General features: G+C 40.8%; 1 protein-coding gene across 1 annotated transcript; it reads left to right on the top strand.

Annotated features, from left to right (window-relative positions):
* The first annotated feature begins 8,440 nt into the window (after positions 1–8,440).
* On the top strand, positions 8,441–14,509 carry LOC133061569 (olfactory receptor 10H3-like). Its single transcript, XM_061149544.1, has 2 exons — positions 8,441–8,510; positions 13,548–14,509. Exons 1-2 carry the CDS (start codon positions 8,441–8,443, stop codon positions 14,507–14,509), a joined length of 1,032 nt encoding a protein of 343 aa, XP_061005527.1.
* Positions 14,510–24,320: the final 9,811 nt, after the last annotated feature.

Raw genomic sequence — 24,320 nt, 5'->3', positions numbered from 1 at the left:
AAGGCAATGGCAACCCACTCTGGTACTCTTGCTTGGAAAATCCCATGGACAGAGGAGCCTGGTGGGCTGCAGTCCATGGGGTCAAGAGTCGGACATGACTGAACAACTTCACTTTCATTTTTCACTTTCATGCATTGGAGAAGGAAATGGCAACCCACTTCAGTATTCTTGCCTGGAGAATCCCAGGTACGGGGGAGCCTGGTGGGCTGCCATCTATGGGGTCACACAGAGTTGGACACCATTGAAGTGACTTAGCAGCAGTAGCAGCAGATGCAACTGAATGCCATGATCTTAGTTTTCTGAATGTTGAGTTTTAAGCCAACTTTTTCACTCTCCTCTTTCACTTTCATCAAGAGGCTCTTTAGTTCTTCTTCACTTTCTGCCATAAGGGTGGTGTCATCTGCATATCTGAGGTTATTGATATTTTTCCTGGCAAACTTGATTCCAGCTTGTGCTTCATCCAGCCCAGCATTTCTCACGATGTACTCTGCATATAAGTTAAATAAGTAGGATGACAATATATAGCCTTGATGTTCTTTTCCTATTTGGAACCAGTCTGTTGTTCCATGTCCAGTTCTAACTGTTGCTTCCTAACCTGCATACAGATTTCTCAAGAGGTAGGTCAGGTGGTCTGGTATTACCATATCTTGAAGAATTTTTCACAGTTTATTGTGATCCACACAGTCAAAGGCTTTGGCATAGTCAATAAAGCAGAAATGAATGCCTTTCGGGGACTCTCTTGCTTTTTCAATGACCCAACTGATGTTGGATATTTGATCTCTGGCTCCTCTGCCTTTTGTAAAACCAGCTTGAACATCTGGAAGTTCATGGTTTACATATTTTTTATTATAAAAGACATGACTCAGAAACAGCCCAATATAAGGGGTGCATAGGGCAAGGTGTGGGCGAAGGTGCAAGGAACTTCCATCCCTCTCTGAATACATCACTCTACCAGTACCTCCATATGGTCACCAACTTAGAAACTCTGTTGTTCGGGGAACATTTATAAAGGCTTCACCACAGAGCTATAATTAATTAAATCATTGGCCATTGGTGCTTACCGTAATCTAGAGCCCCTCTCCTCTCACTGAATGTCTAAGGGGTGGGGCTGACAGCTTCACTCCCTTCTCATGCTTAATCTTTCTGGAGACCAGTCCCCACCCTGAAGCTATCTAGACCCCCCAGCCTCTAGTTATCTCAGCATAAAAATGACACTCTTACCAATCCTAAGATGTATGTGTGTGTGTGTGTGTGTGTGTGTGTGTGTGTGTGTGTGTGTGTGTTAAGTCACTTCAGTTGTGTCTGACTGTGACCTTACGGACTATAGTCAAAGGAGCCAGGCTCCTCTGCCCATGGGCTTCTCCAAGAAAGAATACTGGAGTGGGTTGCCATGTTCTCTTCCAGGGGATCTTCCTGACCTAGGGATCAAACCCATGTCTCTTACGTTTCCTGCATTGGCAGGTGGGTTCTTTATCACTAGCGCCACCTGGGAAGCCCCAGTCCTAAGATAGTAGGAGTTTCATAGGCTGAGTGTCATGAATGAGAGACGAATACCCCAAAATTAAATATTTATATTTTATCAAAGGAAGGCATATGCTAATGTCACATTTTCTGCTTTAGATCAACAGGGCAAGAGGGTTTGGATAGAACTTGATTGAGAAGAGAGTTTGGTTAGAAGATGCTGAGGACTTAAAATACTCCAGGGAAACCATTCTCCAAATCACCCTTTTTCTGGGAAGCCTTCCAACTGCCCTTACACAAGGGAGCATAGCCCTGGATTCTCACTCTGTTCTCCTTTAGCTCCTGCCTTCCCTCTGACTTGACCCTGAGAGGTTAGGGCATCTGTGTCCAGTCTTGTCTCTCCCAAGACCAGGTGCTCCTCAGCCCTCGGTAGGGACTGCAGCTTCTCTGGGCAGAGAGAGGCAACAGGGAGTCCTGTTGTGTGTGGATAGTTGGAGGAGCAGGTAGAGACTGCAGATCCCAGCAGACCCCCTGAGGTCCCTCCTGGCCTCTCTAGACCCAGAGGACTGCTGTTTCAGGTTGGTTCTTGGAGAAACTCTTGGGAACAGACTGTTGGAAACTGCAGCAGGGATAAAGCACCCTATTAGTTCCGGAGCCCTTAGATCTGACTCCATGCCTGTCTGTGGATGCTGCTGACAGCAACAAGAAAGAGACCTTCTTCTGTCCTCCTCTGCTGGCATTTCTTGGGAGAGGCAGTCCAGGCAAAGGGGGATCAAGAGGGAGAGGGTAGGAAGGAAGAATCCTACAGATGTGGATGGTGCTACCTAGCCTGGGCATGAGGTCAGGGCTGGGAAGAAGGGTCATAAGAAAGGATCTTATTTTCTGGGAGGCTGTTGGGGATCTTCTCCGTTTGCGCATCTGTATCCCCAGTTCTTGCTTAACCTAGGTGCCCTTTGTGGCTTTTAGGTCAGTGGTTTTCAGCCCAGGGTGATTCTACCTGACAGTGGACATTTGAACATATCAGGGATTTTTTTGGTTGTTCAAAATATATGGTGAGAAGAGGGTGCCAACGGCATCTGGTAGGTTGAACCTAAAGTTTCTGCTGAACATTAAACAGTGAAAAGGACAGTCAAGGCATAATCTGGTTTCAAATATCATGAGTACTGAAGCTGAGAAATCTTGTTCTATGTATGTCTTGTCGTTGCTGCTCTATCGTGGTCTGGCCCAAAGTGGCCCCTGCTAATCTGGAAAGGAGGCTCCAGGGGAGACAGAGGTATGAGCTGGGTGCTCTCCTGTGATGTGTGTGTGATGTGTGCTCAGCACCTCTGCTTGAGCACTCCTCCATGGGACCAGAGATACGGAATTCAGTGCACCTGTCATAGGAGTTGGGAGTACCCAAACCTCAAGAACCGTGGCCTTTCCACCAAGTGGGAAATGGGAAGGTGGACTATAGCAATGATGTAGAGGTGGAGAAGAGAGTGGGGGTTCAACCAGACTCCTGGGGGAACTGCATTGTGTGATTAACAGGTTCTAAGTGCTCCATGGGGCTCAGAGACCATGCATTTAAAATGGGGCCAATTGGTACCATTAGGTACAGAAGGATGACAGCAAACCAGATCAGAAATGCAATCTCAAAGTCAGTGATAACTACATTTATTTGGTAAACCCTAAGCCCTTATGTGAATCCTCATGGTTCTCTGAAGGTGGTCCTCTGCGTACGCTTATTTTCCGTTGTGGCAGGGTGGCTCAGTGCTGGAACGTTCCTTCTCAAAGACACACAGTGAGAGCCGGGGTTTGAACCCTGGGTCTTATGACAGCATACCTTGTGTATGTTTCACAAAATTTCTCTGGAAGCCAGAGTGGAGTGGGAACAGAGGAGGAGGCATGGGTGGAACCTGAGGCTGTAGTCCTGGAGAGAGGAGATGGAGCCATATGGATGGAGAGGAGACAGAAAATTCCAGAACTACTTAGTGGGGACACAAATGCTCAAGGGAGAAATGAAGCCCAGAAGGATGTTGATGCCAGAGTCTTGTTTTCTGAGTGGGTGCATCATTGACTTCCCTTTTCTGGTTAAACTGTAGTCTTCCTCGCTCCAAAGACGATCCTCACTCCAAACAAGTTTCTCATTGTCCTGGTGATCCTGTGTCCAGGACTTGTCCTGCAGTCAAGAATACTTAGAGCCAAAGCCCTAGTGAGATTCAGTTTAGTTCAGTCACTCAGTCATGTCCAACTTTGTGACCCCAAGGACAGCAGCACGCCAGGCTTCCCTGTGCATCGCCAACTCCCAGAGCTTGCTCAAACTCATGTGCATTGAGTAGGTGATGCCATCTCATCCTCTGTTGTCCCCTTCTCCTCCCACCTTCAATCTTTCCCAGCATCAGGGTCTTTCAAATGAGTCAGTTCTTTGCATCTGGTGGCCAAAGTACTGGGAGTTCCAGCTTCAGCATCAGTCCTTCCAGTGAACATTCAGGACTGATTTCCTTTAGGATGGACTGGTTGGATCTCCTTGCTGTCCAAGGACTTCTAAAGAGTATTCTCCAACACCACAGTTCAAAAACATCAATTCTTCTGTGCTCAACTCTTTTTATAGTCCAACTGTCACATCCATACATGACTACTGGTAAAACCATAGCTTTGACTAGATGGACCTTTGCTGGCAAAGTAATGTCTCTGCTTTTTAATATGCTGTCTAGGTTGGTCATAACTTTTCTTCCAAGGAGAAAGTGTATTTTAATTTCATGGTTGCAGTCACCATCTGCAGTAATTTTGGAGCCCAAAAAGATAAAGTCTGTCACTATTTCCATTGTTTCCCTATCTATTTGCAATGAAGTGATGGGACCAGATGCCATGATCTTAGTTTTCTGAATGTTGAGTTTTAAGCCAACTTTTTCACTCTCCTCTTTCACTTTCATCAAGAGGCTCTTTAGTTCTTCTTTGCTTTCTGCCATAAGTGTGGTGTCATCTGCATATCTGAGGTTATTGATATTTCTCCTGGCAATCTTGATTCCAGTTTGTGCTTCATATAATCCAGTATTTCTCAAGATGTACTCTGTATATAAGTTAAATAAGCAGGGTGACAATATACAGCCTTGATGTACTCCTTTCCTATTTGAAACCAGTCTATTGTTCCATTTCCAGTTCTAACTGTTGCTTCCTGACTTGCACACAGATTTCTCAAGAAGTAGGTCAGGTGGTTTGGTATTCCCATCTCTTTCAGAATTTTCCACAGTTTATTGTGATCCACACAGTCAAAGGCTTTGGCATAGTCAGTAAAGCAGAAATAGATGCTTTTCTGGAACTCTCTTGCTTTTTCGATGATCCAACTGATGTTGGCAATTTGATCTCTGGTTCCTCTGCCTTTTCTAAATCCAGCTTGAACATCTGGAAGTTCACAGTTCATACACTGTTGAAGCCTGGCTTGGAGAATTTTGAGCATTATTTTACTAGCATGTGAGATGAGTGCAATTGTGTGGTAGTTTGAGCATTCTTCAGCAGTGCCTTTCTTAAGAATTGGAATGAAAATGGACCTTTTCCAGTCCTGTGGCCACAGCTGAGTTTTCCAAATTTGCTGGCATATTGAGTGCAGCACTTTCATAGCATCATCTTTCAGGATTTGAAGCAGCTCAACTGGAATTCCATCACCTCCACTAGCTTTGTTCATAGTGATGCTTCCTAAGGCCCTCTTGACTTTGCATTCCAGAATGTCTGGCTCTAGGTGAGTGATCACACCATCGTGATTATCTGGGTCGTGAAGATCTTTTTTGTATAGCGCTTCTGTGTATTTTTGCCAGTTCTTAATATCTTTTGCTTCTGTTAGGTCCATACCATTTCTGTCCTTTATTGAGCCCATCTTTGCATGAAATGTTCCCTTGGTATCTCTAATTTTCTTGAAGAGATTCTCTCAGTTCAGTTCAGTTCAGTCACTCAGTTGTGTCCGACTCTTTGAGACCCCATGAAACGCAGCATGCCAGGCCTCCCTGTCCATCACTAACTTCTGGAGTTTACTCAAACTCATGTCCATTGAGTCGGTGATGCCATCCAACCATCTCATCCTCTGTCATCCCCTTCTCCTCCTGCCTTCAATCTTTCCCAGCATCAGGGTCTTTTCCAATGAGTCAGCTCTTCGTATCAGGTGGCCAAATTATTGGAGTTTCAGCTTCAACACCAGTCCTTCCAAAGAACACCCAGGACTGATCTCCTTTAGGATGGACTGGTTGGATCTCCTTACAGTCCAAGGGACTCTCAAGAGTCTTCTCCAACACCACAGTTCAAAAGCATCAATTCTTTGGCGCTCAGCTTTCTTTATAGTCCAACTCTCACATCCATACATGACTACTGGAAAAACCGTAGCTTTGACTGGACAGACATTTGTTGACAGAGTAATGTCTCTGCTTTTTAATATGCTGTCTAGGTTGGTCATAACTTTTCTTTCAAGGAATAAGTGTCTTTTAATTTCATGGCTGCAATCACCATCTGCAGTGATTTTGGAGCCCCTCAAAATAAAGTCAGCCACTGTTTCTTCTGTTTCCCCATCTATTTGCCATGAAGTAATGGGGCCAAATGGAAGAGATCTCTAGACTTTCCCATTCTATTGTTTTCCTCTATTTCTGTGCATTGATCACTGAGGAAGGCTTTCTTATCTCTCCTTGCTGTTCTTTGGAACTCTACATTCAGATGGATATATCTTTCCTTTTCTCCCTTGCCTCTCACCTCTCTTATTTACACAGCTAATTGTATGGCCTCCTCAGACAACCGTTATGCCTTTTTGCATTTCTTTTTCTTGGGGATGGTCTTGATCATTGCCTCCTTTACAATGTCATAAACCTCTGTCCATAGTTCTTCAGGCACTCTGACTATCAGATCTAATCCCTTGAATCTATTTGTCACTTCCACTGTATATTCATAAGGGATTTGATTTAGGTCATACCTGAATGGTCTAGTGGTTTTCCCTACTTTCTTCAATTTAAGTCTGAATTTGGCAATAAGGAGGTCATGATCTGAGCCACAGTCACCTCCCAGTCTTGTTTTTGCTGACTGTATGGAGCTTCTCCATCTTTGGCTGCAAAGAATATAATCGATCTGATTTCGGTGTTGACCATCTGCTGATGTTCATGTGTAGAGTGTTCTCTCGTGCTGTTAAAAGAGGGTGTTTGCTACGATAGGTATGTTCTCTTGGCAAAACTCTATTAGCCTTTGCCCTGCTTCATTCTGCACTCCAAGGCCAAATTGCCTGTTACTCTAGCTATTTCTTGACTTCCTACTTTTGCATTCCAGTCCCCTATAATGAAAAGGATGTCTTTTTTATAGGGGACTGGGACTAGAAGTTCTTGTATGTCTTCATAGAACTGTTCAACTTCAGTTTCTTCAGCATTACTGGTCAGGGCATAGACTTGGATTACTGTGATATTGAATGGTTTGTCATGGAAACGAATAGAGATCATTCTGTCGTTTTTCATATTGCCTCCAAGTTCTCCATTTCAGACTCTTTTGTTGACTATGATAGCTCTATTTCTTCTGAGGGATTCTTGCCCAGAGTAGTAGATATAATGGTCATCTGAGTTAAATTCACCCATTCCAGTCCATTTTAGTTTACTGATTCCTGAAACATTGATGTTCACTCTTGCCATCTCCTTTTTGACCACTTCCAATTTGTCTTGATTCATGGACCTAACATTATAGGTTCCTATGCAATATTGCTCTTTACAGCATCGGACTTTACTTCCATTACCAGTCACATCCACAACTGGGTGTTGTTTTTGTTTTGGCCCCATCTCTTCTTTCCTTCTGGAGTTATTTCCCCACTGACCTCCAGTAGCATATTGGGCACCTACTGACCTGGGGAGTTTGTCTTTCAGTGTCCTATATTTTTGCCTTTTCATACAGTGAGATTACTAAAGGAAAAATTATGTGGGTCCCTGGAGGAGGGCATGGCAACCCACTCCAGTATTCTTGCCTGGGAAATCTCATAGACAGAGGAGCCTGGCGGGCTACAGTCCATGGGGTCATAAAGAGTCGGACATGACTGAACGATGAAACAGTAGCAGTGAAGTTGCTCCGTCGTGTCCAACTCTTTGCGATCCCATGGACTGTAGCCTACCAGGCTCCTCTGTCCATGGAATTTTCCAGGCAAGAATACTGCAGTGGGTTTCCATTTCCTTCTCCAGGGGATCTTCCCAACCCAAGGATTGAACCCAGGTCTCCCGTACTGCAAGCAGACGCTTTACAGTCTGAGCTACCAGGGAAGCCCAAACAGTACCACAGTGTATATATATTCTGAATTTTCATCACTCTACATTCTCACCAGCATTGCAGGAGGATTCCTTTCTCCCCATAATCCAATGAATACAGCATTTTCTAATTTGGGGAACTGAATAGTTATTCAGCAAAATTCCATTCCTCTCTCTGTCTCTCCTCCACATTTTTTTTTTTTTTAACTGAGCATCTTTATATTTGCCTGGGTAATTCCTTCTGCCCTTTCGTTTCCCATATCTGTACTGAGGTTCCAACTTCCTGTCCATTTTTCTAAATAGTTTTCCTTTATCAGTTTGACATAGTGCAGGTTGTTTTTTCCCATCTGCCTGATAACTTTATCCAGGATTTCTTTTGAGTAAAAATCCTTAATGTTGACATTTTCATATCTTTTAAAAATATATTCTTAACATTTTTGCCTTTGAAAATTAACAAACCAATTCTTTTGCCCTCTCTCCTATTGACTTTATAGTTGTCACTATATATTATGTTTTGACTCTATCTAGAGTCTACTTTGCATTTGTTCTTGGGCAGAAATTCAAGTTTACTTTGCTTCCTAAAATGAACAGTTTTCTTACTGGAAAATACCAAACAAATGAGTTGCCATTTTTCTCCTCCAGGGGATCTTCCCCATCCAGGGATCGAACCAATGTCTCCCCCATCCAGGGATCGAACCAATTGGTAGGCAGTTTCCTTACCACTAGCACCCATCCCCCCCCCTCCCCCCGCCATGGAGCCCAAAACAGTATATAACCACAGACTAAATAAAGAAGCAGATGCATCAAGCTGTGTCCTACAAGGTAGGCCTTGGGTATATTTGCCAGAGTGTAAAACCAGGCCGCTCTTCTCAATAAATGTCTTTTGAAAATATAGTTACTCTTGTATACATATGTTGTTAATATTAACATGTATCAAGTTTATAATTGTTCTTTTAAGTTTACTAATAGCTAAATATTTTTAAAGATTGTCTGTTTTAGTTTCTAATATGATAAAAATTAATAGTTACAACTCACCTAAACAGAAGCCCTTTAAGGACCTCAGTAGTTTTTTACTGTAAAAAGATCCTGAGACCAAAAATGGTTATTTACAGTTTGTGTCACTACTGAGAGTTTATCTTAATTTTAACATAAATTCTATATTTTGAATGATTATTGCTGGTGTAATACTTTGATACATACTATATTTTTTGAAGTTGATCTTGCTTTTTGCAGCATTGTGCCCTCTTATGTTCTAACATATTACACCTTGATTCTTTTATCTTTTCTGGATGGATGATCAAGTCACATCCCTTCCTATCCTTATGTATCTTCTTTCTTTTTCTTTCCTTGTAGCACCATCCATGACTTTCAATTCCATGTCGAAGAACAGCAGAAACAGTGAGTAGCCTTACCTTCTTTCTGATTATAAAATAGTGTATGTAAAAGTCCCACTTATATGCTATTTGTTTGTTTTCTAGCATGTATTCTTTTTTTTTTATCTTTTTTTTATTATTATTTTTTTTCCAGTGGGTTTTGTCAGAATTCTTTATCTAGCTAAGTCCCCTTCAATTTCATGTTGTAAAAAAGTTTGCAAAAAAAATCATAAGTCGACATACCTATATCAAAACGTTATGTTGTAACCTAAAACTCATACAGTGTTACATCAATTATACACAAATTTTAAAAATCATAAATTGGAGTTGATTATTAGAAAATGTATACCTCCCTTGATCAAAAGAATTTATCATTTTTCTCTTTTAGTTTATTTATGTGATAAATCACATAACGTTGCACCATCTTGTTGTTCGTGGGATAAACCAACACCACTTGACCATAATTTACTGATTTTTCTACATCATTTAATTTGATTGGGTGATGTCCTGCAATGGATTTTAAAATTTGTTTGGATAGGTAAAGTGGGCCCATAATTGTCTCTTACAACAGTCTACCTGGTTTTAGAACTTAGAATGATGAAATCAGCTTAGTAGATTTCAGATTTTTCCCCTTTCCCCCCTTTTATGTGAAGAGTATGTATAAGATTTAATCAGTTGTTCCTCAAAGGTTTATGAGCACTTACTTGTAAACCCACTGGGTCTAGCAAATTATAGGAAGGGAAGGTCTCTAACCATTTTCACTTCTTTAAAACTTTTTTGAAATGGTTTCTATTTCTTTTTCATACTACTTTTGCAATTTTATGTGTCTCTGAGAATTCATTCCATTTCTTATCTTTTATTACTATTTCATTCATTTTAAGATAGCCATTATTTCTATAGTTATTTCTGATTTGAATTTTATGCTTTTTCATTGGCATTTTCTCCTTGGCTTTATCTTTATTATTATTATTATTATTATATTGTAGTGGTTTTTGCCATACATTGACATGAATCAGCCATGGATTTACATGTGTTCCCCATCCTGATCCCCCCTCCCACCTCCCTTTCCATCCCATCCCTCTGGGTCTTCCCAGTGCACCAGCCCTGAGCACTTGTCTCATCAAGGGTGAAACAGATCACCAGCCCAGGTTGGATGTATGAGACAAGTGGTTTTATCTTGTTAATCTATCACCCAGTTTGGGTTGTATTAAGTATGATTTTCTGGATGTTTCTTCTAAATACATTTTAAAATGTGCATTCCCATTGTAGTACTCTTTTAGCTTAAAACTTTGATGTTTGTTACTTAAATTATCTTTGTAAATATTTCTTCATCAATTAATATTGACACAAAAGATTGCTTAATAAATCTAACTCATGGAATTTGGAAGGTTATCCTTTCTCTACTTATTTTCAATTTTAGTGTATTATAATCTACATATTATTTGTACTTTGAAATGTATGGAGGATTTCTCTATGTCCTAAAACAAGGTCTGTCAGTTCAGTCACTCAGCCACATTTGACTATTTTTGACCCCATGGACTGTACCACAACAGGCTTCCCTGTCCATCACTAACTCCCGGAGCTTGCTCAAACTCATGTCCATTGACTCAGTGATGCCATCCAACCATCTCATCCTCTGTCGTCCCCTTCTCCTCCTGCCTTCAATCTTTCCCAGCATCAGGGTCTTTTCCAGGGAGTCAGTTCTTTGCATCTGGTGGCCAAAGTACTGGGAGTTCCAGCTTCAGCATGAGTCCTCCCAATGAATATTCAGGACTGATTTCCTTTAGTATTGACTGGTTTGATCTCCTTGCTGTCAAGGGACTCTGATAGCTCTGATAGGTAAATTTTTGTTAAAGTCCTCTATGTGCATGAAAGAAATATTTAATCTCACTTAGTGCACAGCCTACCTATGTCCAGGAGCTAACATCTGAATGTTATTAATCCATTAGAATTGTTGTTGCTGTTCACTCATTAAGTTGTGTCTGACTGTTTGTGACCCCATTGGCTGCAACACATCAGGCGCCTCTGTCCTCCATTATCTCCCAATGTTAGCTCAGATTCATGTCCATACAGCTGGTGATGCTATCTTAACCATCTCACCCTCTGCAGCCCCCTTCTCCTTTTGCCTTCAATCTTTCCCAGCATGAGAGTATTTTCCAATGAGTCAGCTGTTTCCATCAGGTGGCCAAAGTATTGGAGCTTCAGCAACAGTCCTTCCAATGAGTGTTGAGGGTTGATTTTCTTTAAGACTGACTAGTTTGATCTCCTTGCAATCCAAGGGACTCTCAAGAGTCTTCTCCAATACCACAATTCAAAAGCATCAATTTTTCACCACTCAGCCTTTTTTATGGTTCAACTTTTCCCATTTGTATGTGGCTACTGTAAAAATCATAGCTTTGACTATATGGGCTTTTGCCAGAAAAAGGATGTCTCTGCTGTTAAATACACTGTCTAGGTTTGTCATAGCTTTCTTTTCAAGTAGCAAGCAAAGGCTGCAGTCACTGCCCACAGTGATTTTGGAGCCCAAGAAAATAAAATCGGTCACTGCTTCTGCTTTTCCCCCTTCTTTTACCATGAAGTGATGGGACTGGATACCATGACCTTAGTTTTATTAATGTTGAGTTTTAAATCAGCTTTTTCACTCTCCCCTTTCACCCTTATCAATTTCATTTAATAACTTCCAAATTGTGTTTCATTTCAGAACTCTGTTAAAATTTCCAACTTTAATTTAAAAATCTATCTAGCATTGACTTTGTAACGATTTCACTGAAGTTATTTTGAATATTTATTCCTAATATTCAACCTGTATATCATCATATAGGTTAATTATATATATATGCAAGTCCTACAATGTTCTTTTAACTTTCATAAAATATTCCCCTTTAACACTTCCTATGTGTGTAAATTTTCCACTTCCTTCTGCTTTTAAACTAGTAATATTTTCCTACACAGCCTTTTTACAACAACATCACAGTTAAAAATGGATAACTAGATTAAGAATAATCCCTTGATATTATTCTTAACCCATCATTCATTCATGTCATAATAAAAGTCTTCTCTAATTCCTTAAAAACTCTTTATAAATATCTTATGTAAATTAGCATCTAATCTACTACCCTATATTGCATATGGTTGTTATGTCCCTTGAATTTCATGACCTTGGCTTATTGATGAGACCAGATCAATTGTTCTGTGGAACATGTCAGGTTCTGGATTTTCTGATTGTGTCTTCATGGTGTCATTTAGCTTGTTCCTCCATTCTCTGCGTATGATCAATCTTTCTGATGCTCATCTATTCCAGTGGACACATTTTCAATCTGGTTCCAGAATCCTTTAACATTAACAATTGCTCAGTGAAAGTTCAATTGAACTGTTGCAGAGATGTCCTAGGCTTGCTTCCATGTCCTGGGCCATTTCTTCAGGGAATCTGGTTCCTTTTATTGGCATATGGTGTAGGGACTTCCCTCGTGGCTCAGACGGTAAAGCGTCTACCTACAATTCGGGAGACCCGGGTTCAATTCCTTGGTTGAGAAGATATGGAGAAGGAAATGGCAACCCACTCCAGTATTCTTGCTTGGAAAATCCCATGGACGGAGGAGCCTGGTAGACTACAGTCCATGGGGTCACAAAGAGTCGGACACGACTGAGCGACTTCACTTTCATTTTCTTTCAACAGAGGTATTATGATTATTGTTTCATTACATTTTTTTTCTTTGCCTTCAGGATTGTTTCCCCATCATTCCTTTGGTGCACATTTGCCCAGCATATATTTGTCCATCTTTTTATTTTCAAGCATTCTCTTCAGTTCCTACAAAATACATTGACAGAAATGAGTACTAATAAAATAGTATTAAAATAAATATGAATTGGGTACTCAATTAAAGGCAAAGACTCTCAGTGAAAATTTATAAATCCAAGATCCAAACATATTTCTGAGAACAGGCACAGCATTCAAAAGAATATGACCCTGACCACCTATGTCTCTCTTGATTACAAACCTAAATCTTTTATTTCTTTTCATCACTGTTAACAAAAACTTAGAAGCCAAACTATGTCTTCAGCATTTAGTGTATGGGATCTCATTTTATTTTTATCACACAACTAAATGGTAAAAAGTATTATGACTTATTCCATCTTACTGATGAAGATTATGAGTCCCAGACAAGCTAAGCAAATGAATATTTAGGATGGTGGTGGTTTAGTCACTAAGTCATATCCCATTCTCACGACCCCATGGACTGTAGCCTGCCAGGTTCCTCTGTCTATGGGATTTCACAGGAAAGAATACAGGAATGAGTTGCCATTTCTTCTCCAGGGGATCTTCTTTGACCCTGGTATTGAACCTGCATCTCCTGCATTGCAGGTGAATTCTTTACTGCTGAGAAACCCTTGAATATATAGTACAGAGCTCTTCAGTTGCCATTTAATCTATGTTAGAGCCTCTCTTTTAATCACTGTGCCTTCATTCTGTTTCTAATCTCCCCAGATGCAGCATCCTCGTCTGGTCAGAACTACAGCACAGTGTCTGAATTCATCCTCATCGGCTTCTCCAATTTCCCTCAGCAGCTCCTGCCCACCTTCTTCCTGCTGTACCTGCTGATGTACTTGTTCACACTGCTGGGGAACCTGCTCATCATGGGCACCATCTGGAGGGAGCACAGCCTCCACACCCCCATGTACCTCTTCCTGTGTGCCCTCTCCATCTCCGAGATCCTGTTCACTGTTGCTATCACCCCTCGAATGTTGGTGGACATGCTGTCCACCCACCACTCCATCACCTTTGTGGCCTGTGCCAGCCAGATGTTCTTCTCCTTTACGTTTGGCTACACCCACTCCTTCCTGCTCATGATCATGGGCTATGACCGCTACGTGGCCATCTGCCACCCCCTGCACTACAACATGCTCATGAGCACCCATGACTGTGCCCGTCTTGTGTCCTGGTGCTGGGCTGGTGGCTCAGTTGTGGGGTTGATGGTGACATTGATAGTTTTTCACCTCAGCTTCTGTGGGTCTAATGAGATTCACCATTTAGTCTGCCATGTGTTTTCCCTCTTGAAGTTGGCCTGTGGGAAGGAGACAGCCTCTGTCACCATGGTTGTAATCCTGGTCTGTGTCACGGCCCTGCTGGGGTGCTTATTCCTCATCTTTCTCTTCTATGTTTTCATCGTGGCTGCCATCTTGAGGATCCCCTCCACTGAGGGCCGGCACAAGACCTTCTCCACCTGTGTCTCCCACCTCACCATAGTGGTCGTGCACTACGGTTTTGCCTCCATCATCTATCTGAAGCTCAAAGGCCCCCATTCTATGGACAATAACACTCTGATGACCACCATCTATACAGTCTTTACCCCCTTTCTTAGCCCCATCATTTTCAGTCTCAGGAATAAGGAGCTGAAGAATGCCATAAAGAGAAATTTGCACAGAACTTTCTGTCCCCTAAGCTTCTGATGGCCAGTTTGGTGGTATGGAACTGTGATGAATGAGAGGGGTTTAATAATATCTGCCTGCATAGAACTCTTGTAATTATTCAGGTCTGTAAAACACTCAAACTCCATTGAAGTTTGATGCATACTAGCTACTCACTTTTCTCCAATGTTTCCCGCTGTTGCATAATTTGGCTCATCATAATCTTTTATTTATTCCCAGTGAAATGAATTCTATCCCATTATCTATACCTAAGAATGTGCTATCTATCTATAAGCAGGTGGGGAGCACCAAATGCATGGATCAGGACCTTAATATAGGTGGTTATCCTTGAATGGACTAGCAAAAGTAGACTTTAATTCCCCATCCCCCACAATAAAAATGAATAAAATTACCTAAAAATAATAAGAAATACCACCAGGATTGGGTCTTTTCCATTTATGAAACACTGACATGTAAAGTAATTACTGACTGTTGAGAATGTTTGCTGTGGGTTTGTCATATATCGCCTTTATTATGTTAGGGAGGTTCCCTCTGTGCCCACTTTCTGTAGAGTGTTTTTTTTTTTTTTAATCATAAATGGGTGTTGAACTTTGTCAACACCTTTTTCTGCATCTTTTGAGGTGATCATATGATTTTCATTCTTCAGTTTGTCAATGTGTTGTATCATATTGATTGTTTTATGTATATCAAAGAATCCTTGCATCTCTGGAATAAATCTCACTTGATCATGATGTGTGATCCTTCCAATGTGTTGTTGGATTTGATTTGCTAGTATTTTGTTGAGGATTTTTGCCTCTATCTTCATCAGTGATATTGACCTGTAATTTTCTCTTTTTGTGGTTTTGATTTCAGTGTGATGGTGGCCTCATAAAATGAGCTTGGGAGTGTCCTTCCTCTGCATATTTTAGAAGAGGCTCAGAAAAACAGATTCCAGTCTTTTTTGTCCAGGTTATGCAGCAGTTAGATTTTAGTGTTTTCAGGAGAGGGAATTGAGCTCAAGTTCTTCTACCAAGAAAAAACAAGTGTTGTCAAAGATGTGGAGCTAAAGGAACCCCCATGTGACATTGCTGGAAATGTAAATTGGTGCAGCCAACATGGGAGACTGTATGGAGATTCCTCAAAAAAAAAAAAAAATCCTGGGACTACTATATGATCCAGCTACTCCATTTTGGGGATATTTATCCAAAGAATACAAAAACACTAGTTCAAAAAGATGTGTGCACCCTTATACAGAGTGAAGTAAGCCAGAAAGATAAAGAACATTACAGCATACTAACACATATATATGGAATTTAGAAAGATGGTAATGATAACCCTATATGCAAAACAGAAAAAGAGACACAGAAATACAGAACAGACTTTTGAACTCTGTGGGAGAATGTGAGGGTGGGATATTTCAAAAGAACAGCATGTATACTATCTATGGTGAAACAGATCACCAGCCCAGGTGGGATGCATGAGACAAGTGCTCGGGCCTGGTGCACTGGGAAGACCCAGAGGAATCGGGTGGAGGGGGAGGTGGGAGCGGGGATCGGGATGGGGAATACGTGTAAATCCATGGCTGATTCATATCAATGTATGACAAAACCCACTGAAATGTTGTGAAGTAATTAGCCTCCAACTAATAAAAAAAAAAAATGTGTGCAGCCCTATGTTCATCATGGCATATTTTACAACAGCCAAGATGTGGAAACAACTTAACTATGGGATAAGGAAAATGTGAGATATATCTAATACAAAATGGAATATACTCAGCCACAAGAAGTATGAAACCTTGCCACTTGTGACAGCATGGATGGATCTTAAGCATATTACACTAAGTGAAATAACTCAAGTGGTTAAAGACAAATAGCATATAATTTCACTCTTTTGTGCAATATAAAAAACAAAGAAATAAAGACCACAATAAATGAACAAACCAAACAAAAGTAAACATGACAGAGGGGAAAGAGAGAAGAGGGTAAAATGGGGAGAGAGGTCAACTGTGTGGAGATGAATAGAAAATAAATTTTTAATGGTAACTGTAACATGTACAGAGTAGATATATAATGCTGTACATGTGAAACATACATAATGTTTCAATCAATGTTACCTCAACAAAAAATAAATTTTTAAAAATGAGAGATATACATAGGAAAAATATACTTATTCATGGCCAATGTAACTATGGCTATGTAACTTTTGTATGTAACCATGGCTATGTAACTTTTTTATGGTTCTGTTTCCTGAATTTGAGAAATGCAGATATCATAAGTACCTAGCTCATATGGTTATTGTTAGGATTAATGACTTACATATGTATCTGCTCAAATAATTATAATCATAAATGACTACCAGAGGCAGAGTAGTGACTAAGTCTTAGTCATTATGAACTACTATAACTATCTTTACTATCATGTTATATATATACCACACTACAAATATTTTACTACCACAAAAATTAATTTAGAAAACTAAAATAATTTTTTAAAAATAATATTATCTTGTACAGAAATAGACATGTAAAACAGTGGAATGGCATAAGTGTCATGGAATAACCCCATTTCAAAACCATAGATTATTCATTAATTCTTTTTGGGGCAATTAGTTAGCCATTTAAAGAATGCATTTTATCACCACGTGCCTATTAGAATGACTAAAATCTGTAATAGTGGCAACACTAAATGCTGGTAAGGATGTGGAACAACAGAAACTGTCGTTCATTACTAGGAATGCAAAATGGTACAGTCACTTTGGAGGACAAATTGGTGACGTCCTACAAAACAGAACATAATCTTCCTATATAATCCATCAAACACACTCCCTGGTATTTACCCAAAGGAGCTGAACACTTAGGTTTACAAAAAAATCTGATTTAGCTATGCAATGGTTATAGCATATTTCTATATGAAATTGCCAAAACTTGGAAGAATCAAGATGTCCTACAATAGGTGAATAGATAAATAAGCTGAGCAATCCTAAAGGAAATCAGTCCTGAAGCTGAAGCTCCAATAATTTGGCCACCTGATTCTAAGAGCAGACTTCTTAGAAAAGACCCTGATGCTGGGACAGATTGAGGGCAAGAGGAGAAGGGGGCAACAAAGGATGATATGGTTGGATGGCATCACTGACTCAATGGACATTAGTTTGAGCAGCTCTGGGAGTTGGTAATGGACAGGGAAGCCTGGGATGCTGCAGTCCATTGGTTGCAAAGAGTTGAAGATGACTTGGTGACTGAACAACAACACCAAGACAATGGAATATTATTCAGCGCCAAAAATTTGAGTTATCAATCCAAAAAGACTTTGAGGAACCTTTATTGCACATTACAAAGTGAAAGGAGCCCATCTAAAAAGACTATGAACTGTATGATATGATTCCAACTGTATGATATTGTGGAAAAAGTTAAACAATGGAGGCAATAAAAAGACCAGTGGTTGCCAAAGGATAAGGGAGAGGGATGGATGACTAGGCAGAACACAGAGGATTTTTAAGGCAGTGAAAATACTCTGCATGATACTATAACAATAGATACATCTGACTATATATGTTGATCCATAGAAGACACAATGAAAGTGAACCATAATGTAAATTATGGGCTTTGGTGATGATACTATGTCAACCTAGCTTCATTGATTGCAACAAATGTACTACTCTGGTGGAGGAAATTGATAATGTGAGACTCTCTGTATGTGTGAGGGGACACAGGGTAAATGGGAAATCTCTGCTTTCCTCTCAATTTTGCTGTGAACTGGAAACTGCTCTGAAAAAAAATTGTCTTAAAAAATAATCAGCTAAAACCAAATTTGAAATGGTTGCACAAGATTTTTGGTAGATTAAAGTTTGAGAGGTTGAAAATTTTTCCCATTTTAAAAAATTAATTGATTTATTTTAATTGGAGGATAATCACAATATTGTGATGGTTTTTGCTATACATCATCATGAATCGGCCACAGGTATACATGTGTCCCCACAAATCCTGAACCCCTCTCCCACCGCCCTCCCCACCTTATCCCTCTGGATTGTCCCAGAGCACCAGCTTTGGGTGCCCTGCTTCTTGCATCGAACTTGCACTGGTCATCGATTTTACATGTGGTAATGTACATGTTTCAATGCTATTCTCTCAAATCATCCCACCCTTGATCAGATGGTAAATATTTTCAGCTCTGCCGGTCACACTACCTCCATCACAACTATTCAGCTCTGCTGTCATACCACAAAACCAGCCATAGACAATACGTCAATGAATTGTCATGAGTGTGGTTTCAATAAAACTTTATAAAAACAGGCAGTGGACCCACATGCTGCAGTTTTTCACCCTTAAACCTATTGTATAAAAGCATTACAAGAAACCTAGTAGAATGTTTCCGACAGAAACAGCATTAAAGCACAAGAAACAGAAGGCAAAGGGAAAAGATTCATAGGCAAAATTACAATTTAGAATCTCTAATTATTTTCCGGCAAATCAATAGGAAGAAAACAATTTTGAAAAGGGGGAAGGCTTTGAATAGGAATAAAACAAAAAAGAAATCCACGTGGTTAACAAAAAATAGAGATTTTTTAATCCATTAGTAATTGTTGTTGTTGTTCAGTCTTTCTCATGTCTGCCTCTTTGTGAACCCATGGACTGCAGCAGACCAGACTTCCCTGTCCTTCACCATCTCCCAGAGTTTGCTGAAAACCATGTCCATTGAGTCAGTGATGCCACCTAACAATCTCACCTTCTGTTGTCTCCTTCTCCTCCCGCCCTCAGTCTTTTCCAACATCAGGGGCTTTTTCAATGAGTCTGCTCTTCACATCAGGTGGCCAAAATATTGGAGCTCCAGCGTCAATCCTTCCAACGAATATTCAGAGTTTATTTCCTTTAGGATTGAATGGTTTGATCTCCTTGCTATCCAAGGGACTCTCAAGAGTCTTCTCTAGTACCACAGTTCGAAAGCATTGGTTATTCAGCACTCAGCCTTCTTTAGAAATGATGCTTTGCGGGCGGGGGGGGGGGGGGGGGCAGTCCTAAAAAGGCAGAAGAATAGGACAAGGAGACCACTTTCTCCCCCACAAATTCACCAAAAGATCATTTTAACACTGAGAAAATTCCACAAAACAACTTCTGGATGCTGGCAAAAGACACCAGACACCCAGAAAGGCAACCCATTCTCTTCAAAAGAAGGTAGGACAAAATATAAAATATAAAAAGAGAGACAAAAGAGTTAGGGACAGAGACCCATCCCAGGGAGGGAGTCATGAAGGAGGAGAAGTTTCCAAACACCAGGAAACGCTCTTACCAGTGGGTCTGTGGGGAGTTTTGGAATTTCAGAGGGCAACATAACAGGGAGGGGAAAAAAAAAAAAACACAGAATACATGCCTTAACCACAATTCCCGATGGAGAAGTAGCCCAGACGCTCGCGACAGCCAGCAGCGAGCAGGGGCTGAACAGGGAGGTGCGGGCTCCATTGCTTAAGGTAAGGACCGGGTCTGAATGCCTGAAGGGCAATCTGAGGGAGCTAACATGAGATAGCCACCCAAACTGTGGGATAGCCTGAGAGAAAAAAAAGAGAGAGTGAGAGAGTGAACTTTCCCACAAAAAGTTCTAAGGCACAGCCTGGCCCACTCACAGAACAAAGGATTGAACAAATACCAGAGGAGAGCTAGCCGGCTGCGGACTGGCCTAGCCCCCCACCGGAGGCAGAGAGGGAGGTGGGCAATAGCCAGAGCTGGAAGACGAGGGGCAATCTCGGCTCCAGAGGTGCATCCTCCACCAAAATGTGAGCAGGCTCCCAGTAGCTAACCAAGTCTTCCTGGGATCCTGGACAATTGACATCCACCAGGAGGTTTGCAGTCAGAGATCAGCCCCCCAGAGGAGACACACAGCGTGTCTGAGATGGTGCTCTCACTGTGCACACAGGAAACCGAGGGGCTGGGACCTGGGAGGTGATAAGATGCACCGCCCAGCTGGGAGAGTGTGCTCACCAAGCACCTGGTCACCTGAGCTCCTGGGAACTGGGAAGGGCACAAAATGCAGGCCCAACCGAGTCTATGCCTTTGTGGAGTACCTGAGAACCTGAACATGAGCGGCTTAGACCTGGGAAGTGCATGCAACCCCGGGCCCACTTTAGACAGTTCCCCTGCAGAGCAACCTGGAGCCTGAGCAGTGTAGACCGGGAAACCACACATGCCGTGAGCAGGGGCAAAGCCAGTGTGGCTGAGACACTGCGAGCACTCCCCACACACGCCAATGATATTTGTTTCCAATGTTTCTCCCTCCCCACAGCACAACTGAGCAAGTGAGCCTGAATAAGTGACCACCTTCGCCCCCTTGTGTCAGGGTGGAAATTAGACACTGAAGAGATTTGCAAACAGAGGAATCCAAAACAAAGAAGAGGGAGCCGATCTGGAAGTGACATGTGCAACAGATTAAAACCCTGTAGTTAGCATTGACTACATTGGAAGGGGCCTATAGACCTTGGGAAGAAGTATAAGCTGGAACAAGGAACTATCTGAAACTGAACTGACCCCACACTGCCCTCAACAGCTCCAGAGAAATTCTTAGATATATTTTACTATTATCATTTTTTAAAGAATTTTTTTATTTTAAGTTCTTTATTACTCCATTGTCATTTATATAACCTATTACCTTGCAAGAAAAGACCCTATTTTAAAGCAAATTTCATATATACATTATATATATATTTTTTTAGTTTTGTACTTTTGAGAGTCCAGCCTCTACTCTAGATTTTTAATCTTTGCCTTTTGGTATTGTTATCAATTTTGTATCTTTAAGAAGCCAATCTAAGTACCCATTTTTACTTAGGAGTGTGATTACTGGCTAGATTGCTCTCTCCCCCTTTTGACTCTCCTTTTTCTCCCCAGGTCACCTCTATGTCCTCCCTCCCCCTTCTCTTCTCTACCCAACTCTATGAATCTCTTTGGGTGTTCTGGGCTGTGGAGAACACTTAGGGAACTGATTACTGGCTAGATCTGGGCTGTGGAGAACACTTAGGGAACTGATTACTGGCTAGATCTGTCTCTCTCCTTTTGACTCCCTCTTTTCTCCTTCTGATCACCTCTATCTCCTTCCTCCCTCTTCTTTCCTTTATGTAACTCTGTGAACTGCTCTGAGTGTTCCAGACTGTGGAGAGCAAGTAGGGAACTGATTACTAGCTAGAACTCTCTCTCCCCTTTTGATTCCCCGTCTTCTCCTCCTGGTCACCTCTATCTCCCTCCTCCCTCTTCTCTTCTCCATGTAACTCTGTAAACCTCTCTGGGTGTCTTTCGCTGAGGAGAATCTTTTCACCATTAACCTAGATGTTTTATTATCGGTGTTGTATGGATGGAGAGGTTTTGAGGCTACTGGAAGAATAAGACTTAAAGCCAGAGGCAGGAGGCTTAAATCCAAAACTTGAGAACACCAGAAAACTCCTGACTCCAGGGAACATTAATTGACAAGAGCTCATCCAAAAGCCTCCATACCTACACTTAAACCAAGCTCCACCCAAGAGCCAGCAAGTTTCAGAGCAAGACATATCAAGCTAATTCTCCAACAATGCAGGAACATAACACTGAGCATTAAAATACAGGTGGCCAAAAGTCACACCAAACCTATAGACACCTCAAAACTCACTATTGGACACTTCATTGCACTCCAGAGAGAGGAGATCCAGCTCCACCCACCAGAACACTGACACAAACTTCCCTAACCAGGAAACCTTGACAAGTCACTCGTCCAACCCCACCCACAGGGAGGAACCTCCACAATAAAGAGGAACCACAAACTTCCAGCATACAGAAAGGCCACTACAAACACAGCAATCTAAACAAGATGAAAAGGCAGAGAAATACTCAGCAGGTAAAGGAACATGATAAATGCCCACCAAACCAAAAAAAGAGGAAGAGATAGGAAGCCTACCTGAAAAAGAATTCAGAATAACAATAGTAAAAATGATCCAAGATCTTGAAAACAAAATGGAGTTACAGGTAGTCTGGAGACAAGGATTGAGAAGATGCAAGGAATGTTTAACAAGAACCTTGAAGAAATAAAAAGAATCAATCAATAATGAATAATACAATAACTGAGATCAAAAGCACTCTGGAGGGAACCAACAGTAGAATAACTGAGGGAGAAGACAGGATAAGTGAGGTGGTAGATAGAATGGTGGAAATAAATGAAGCAGAGAGGAAAAAACAATCAAAAGAAACGAGGACAACCTCATGAACCTCTGGGACAATGTGAAACATCCCAACATTAGAATCCTAGGAGTCCCAGAAGAAGCAGACGAAAAGAAAGGCCACAAGAAAATACTTGAGGAGATAATAGTTGAAACCTTCCCTAAAATGAGGAAGGAAATAGCCACTCAAGTCCAAGAAACCCAGAAAGTCCCAAACAGGATAAACCCAAGGTGAAACACCCAAGACACATATTAATTGAATTAACAAAGATCAAACACAAAGAACAAATATTAAAAGCAGCAAGGGAGAAACAACAAATAACACACAAGGGGATTCCCATAAGGATAACAGCTGATCTTTCAATAGAAACTCTTCAGGCCAGAAGGGAATGGCAGGACATACCTAAAATGATGAAAGAAGAAAACCTACAGCCCAGATTACTGTACCCAGCAATGATCTTGTTCAAATATGAAGGAGAAATCAAAAGTTTTACAGACAAGCAAAAGCTGAGAGAATTCAGCACCAGCAAACCAGCTCTTCAACAAAAGCTAAAGGATCTTCTCTAGACAGAAAACACGAAAGGGTGTGTAAACTAGAACCCAAAACAGCAAAGTAAATGGCAGCGGGATCATACTTATCAATAATTACCTTAAATGTAAATGGGTTGAATGCCCCAACCAAAAGACAAAGACTGGCTGAATGGATACAAAAACAAGACCCCTATATATGCTGTCTACAACAGACCTACCTCAAAACAAGGGACACATACAGACTGAAAGTGAAGGGCTGGAAAAAGATATTTCACACAAATGGAGACCAAAAGAAAGCAGGAGTAGCTACACTAATATCAGATAAAATAGACTTTGAAATCAAGGCCATGAAAAGAGACAAAGAAGGACACTACATAATGATCAAAGAATCAATCCAAGAAGAAGATATAACAATTATAAATATATAGGCACCCAAACAGGAGCACTGCAATATTTAAGGCAAATTCTAACAAGTATGGAAGGGGAAATTAACAATAACACAATAATAGTGGGAGACTTTAATACCCCACTCACACCTATATATAGATCAACTGAACAGAAAATTAGCAAGGAAACACAAACTTTAAGTGATACAGTTGACCAGTTAGACCTAATTGCTATCTATAGGACATTTCACCCCAAAACAAAGAATTTCATCTTTTTCTCAAGTGCACACGGGACATTCCACAGGATAGATCACATCCTGGGCCATATATCTAGCCTTGGTAAATTCAAAAAAACAAATCATTTCAAGCATCTTTTCTGAACACAATGTGGTAATATTAGATGTCAACTACAGGAAAAAAAAAAACTATTAAAAATACAAACATATGGAGGCTAAATAACACACTTCTGAATAACCAACAAATCACAGAATAAATCAAAAAAGAAATAAAAACATGCATAGAAACAAATGAAAATGAAAACGCAATGACCCAAAACCTATGGGATTCAGTAAAAGCAGTGTTAAGAGGAAGGTTCATAGCAATACAAGCTTATCTCAAGAAACAAGAGAAAAATCAAATAAATAACCTAACTCTACACCTAAAGCAATCAGAAAAAGAAGAAATGAAGAACCCCAGGGTCAGTACAAGGAAAGAAATCATAAAAAAATTAGGGCAGAAATAAGTGAAAAAGAATAAAAGGAGACCAATGCAAA

The sequence above is a fragment of the Dama dama genome, chromosome 9 (genome assembly GCF_033118175.1).
Source record: "Dama dama isolate Ldn47 chromosome 9, ASM3311817v1, whole genome shotgun sequence".
NCBI classification, from domain to species: domain Eukaryota; kingdom Metazoa; phylum Chordata; class Mammalia; order Artiodactyla; family Cervidae; genus Dama; species Dama dama.
This window is presented reverse-complemented; position numbering and strand designations above follow the sequence as displayed.

What these genes read in the sequence shown, in the direction of transcription:
- LOC133061569 (XM_061149544.1), top strand. Translation starts at nt 8,441, where the DNA reads ATGGAGCCCAAAACAGTATATAACCACAGACTAAATAAAGAAGCAGAT. An exon ending in ATCAAGCTGTGTCCTACAAG is followed by an intron (nt 8,511 to 13,547) that starts GTAGGCCTTGGG and finishes TAATCTCCCCAG; the next exon opens with ATGCAGCATCCTCGTCTGGT.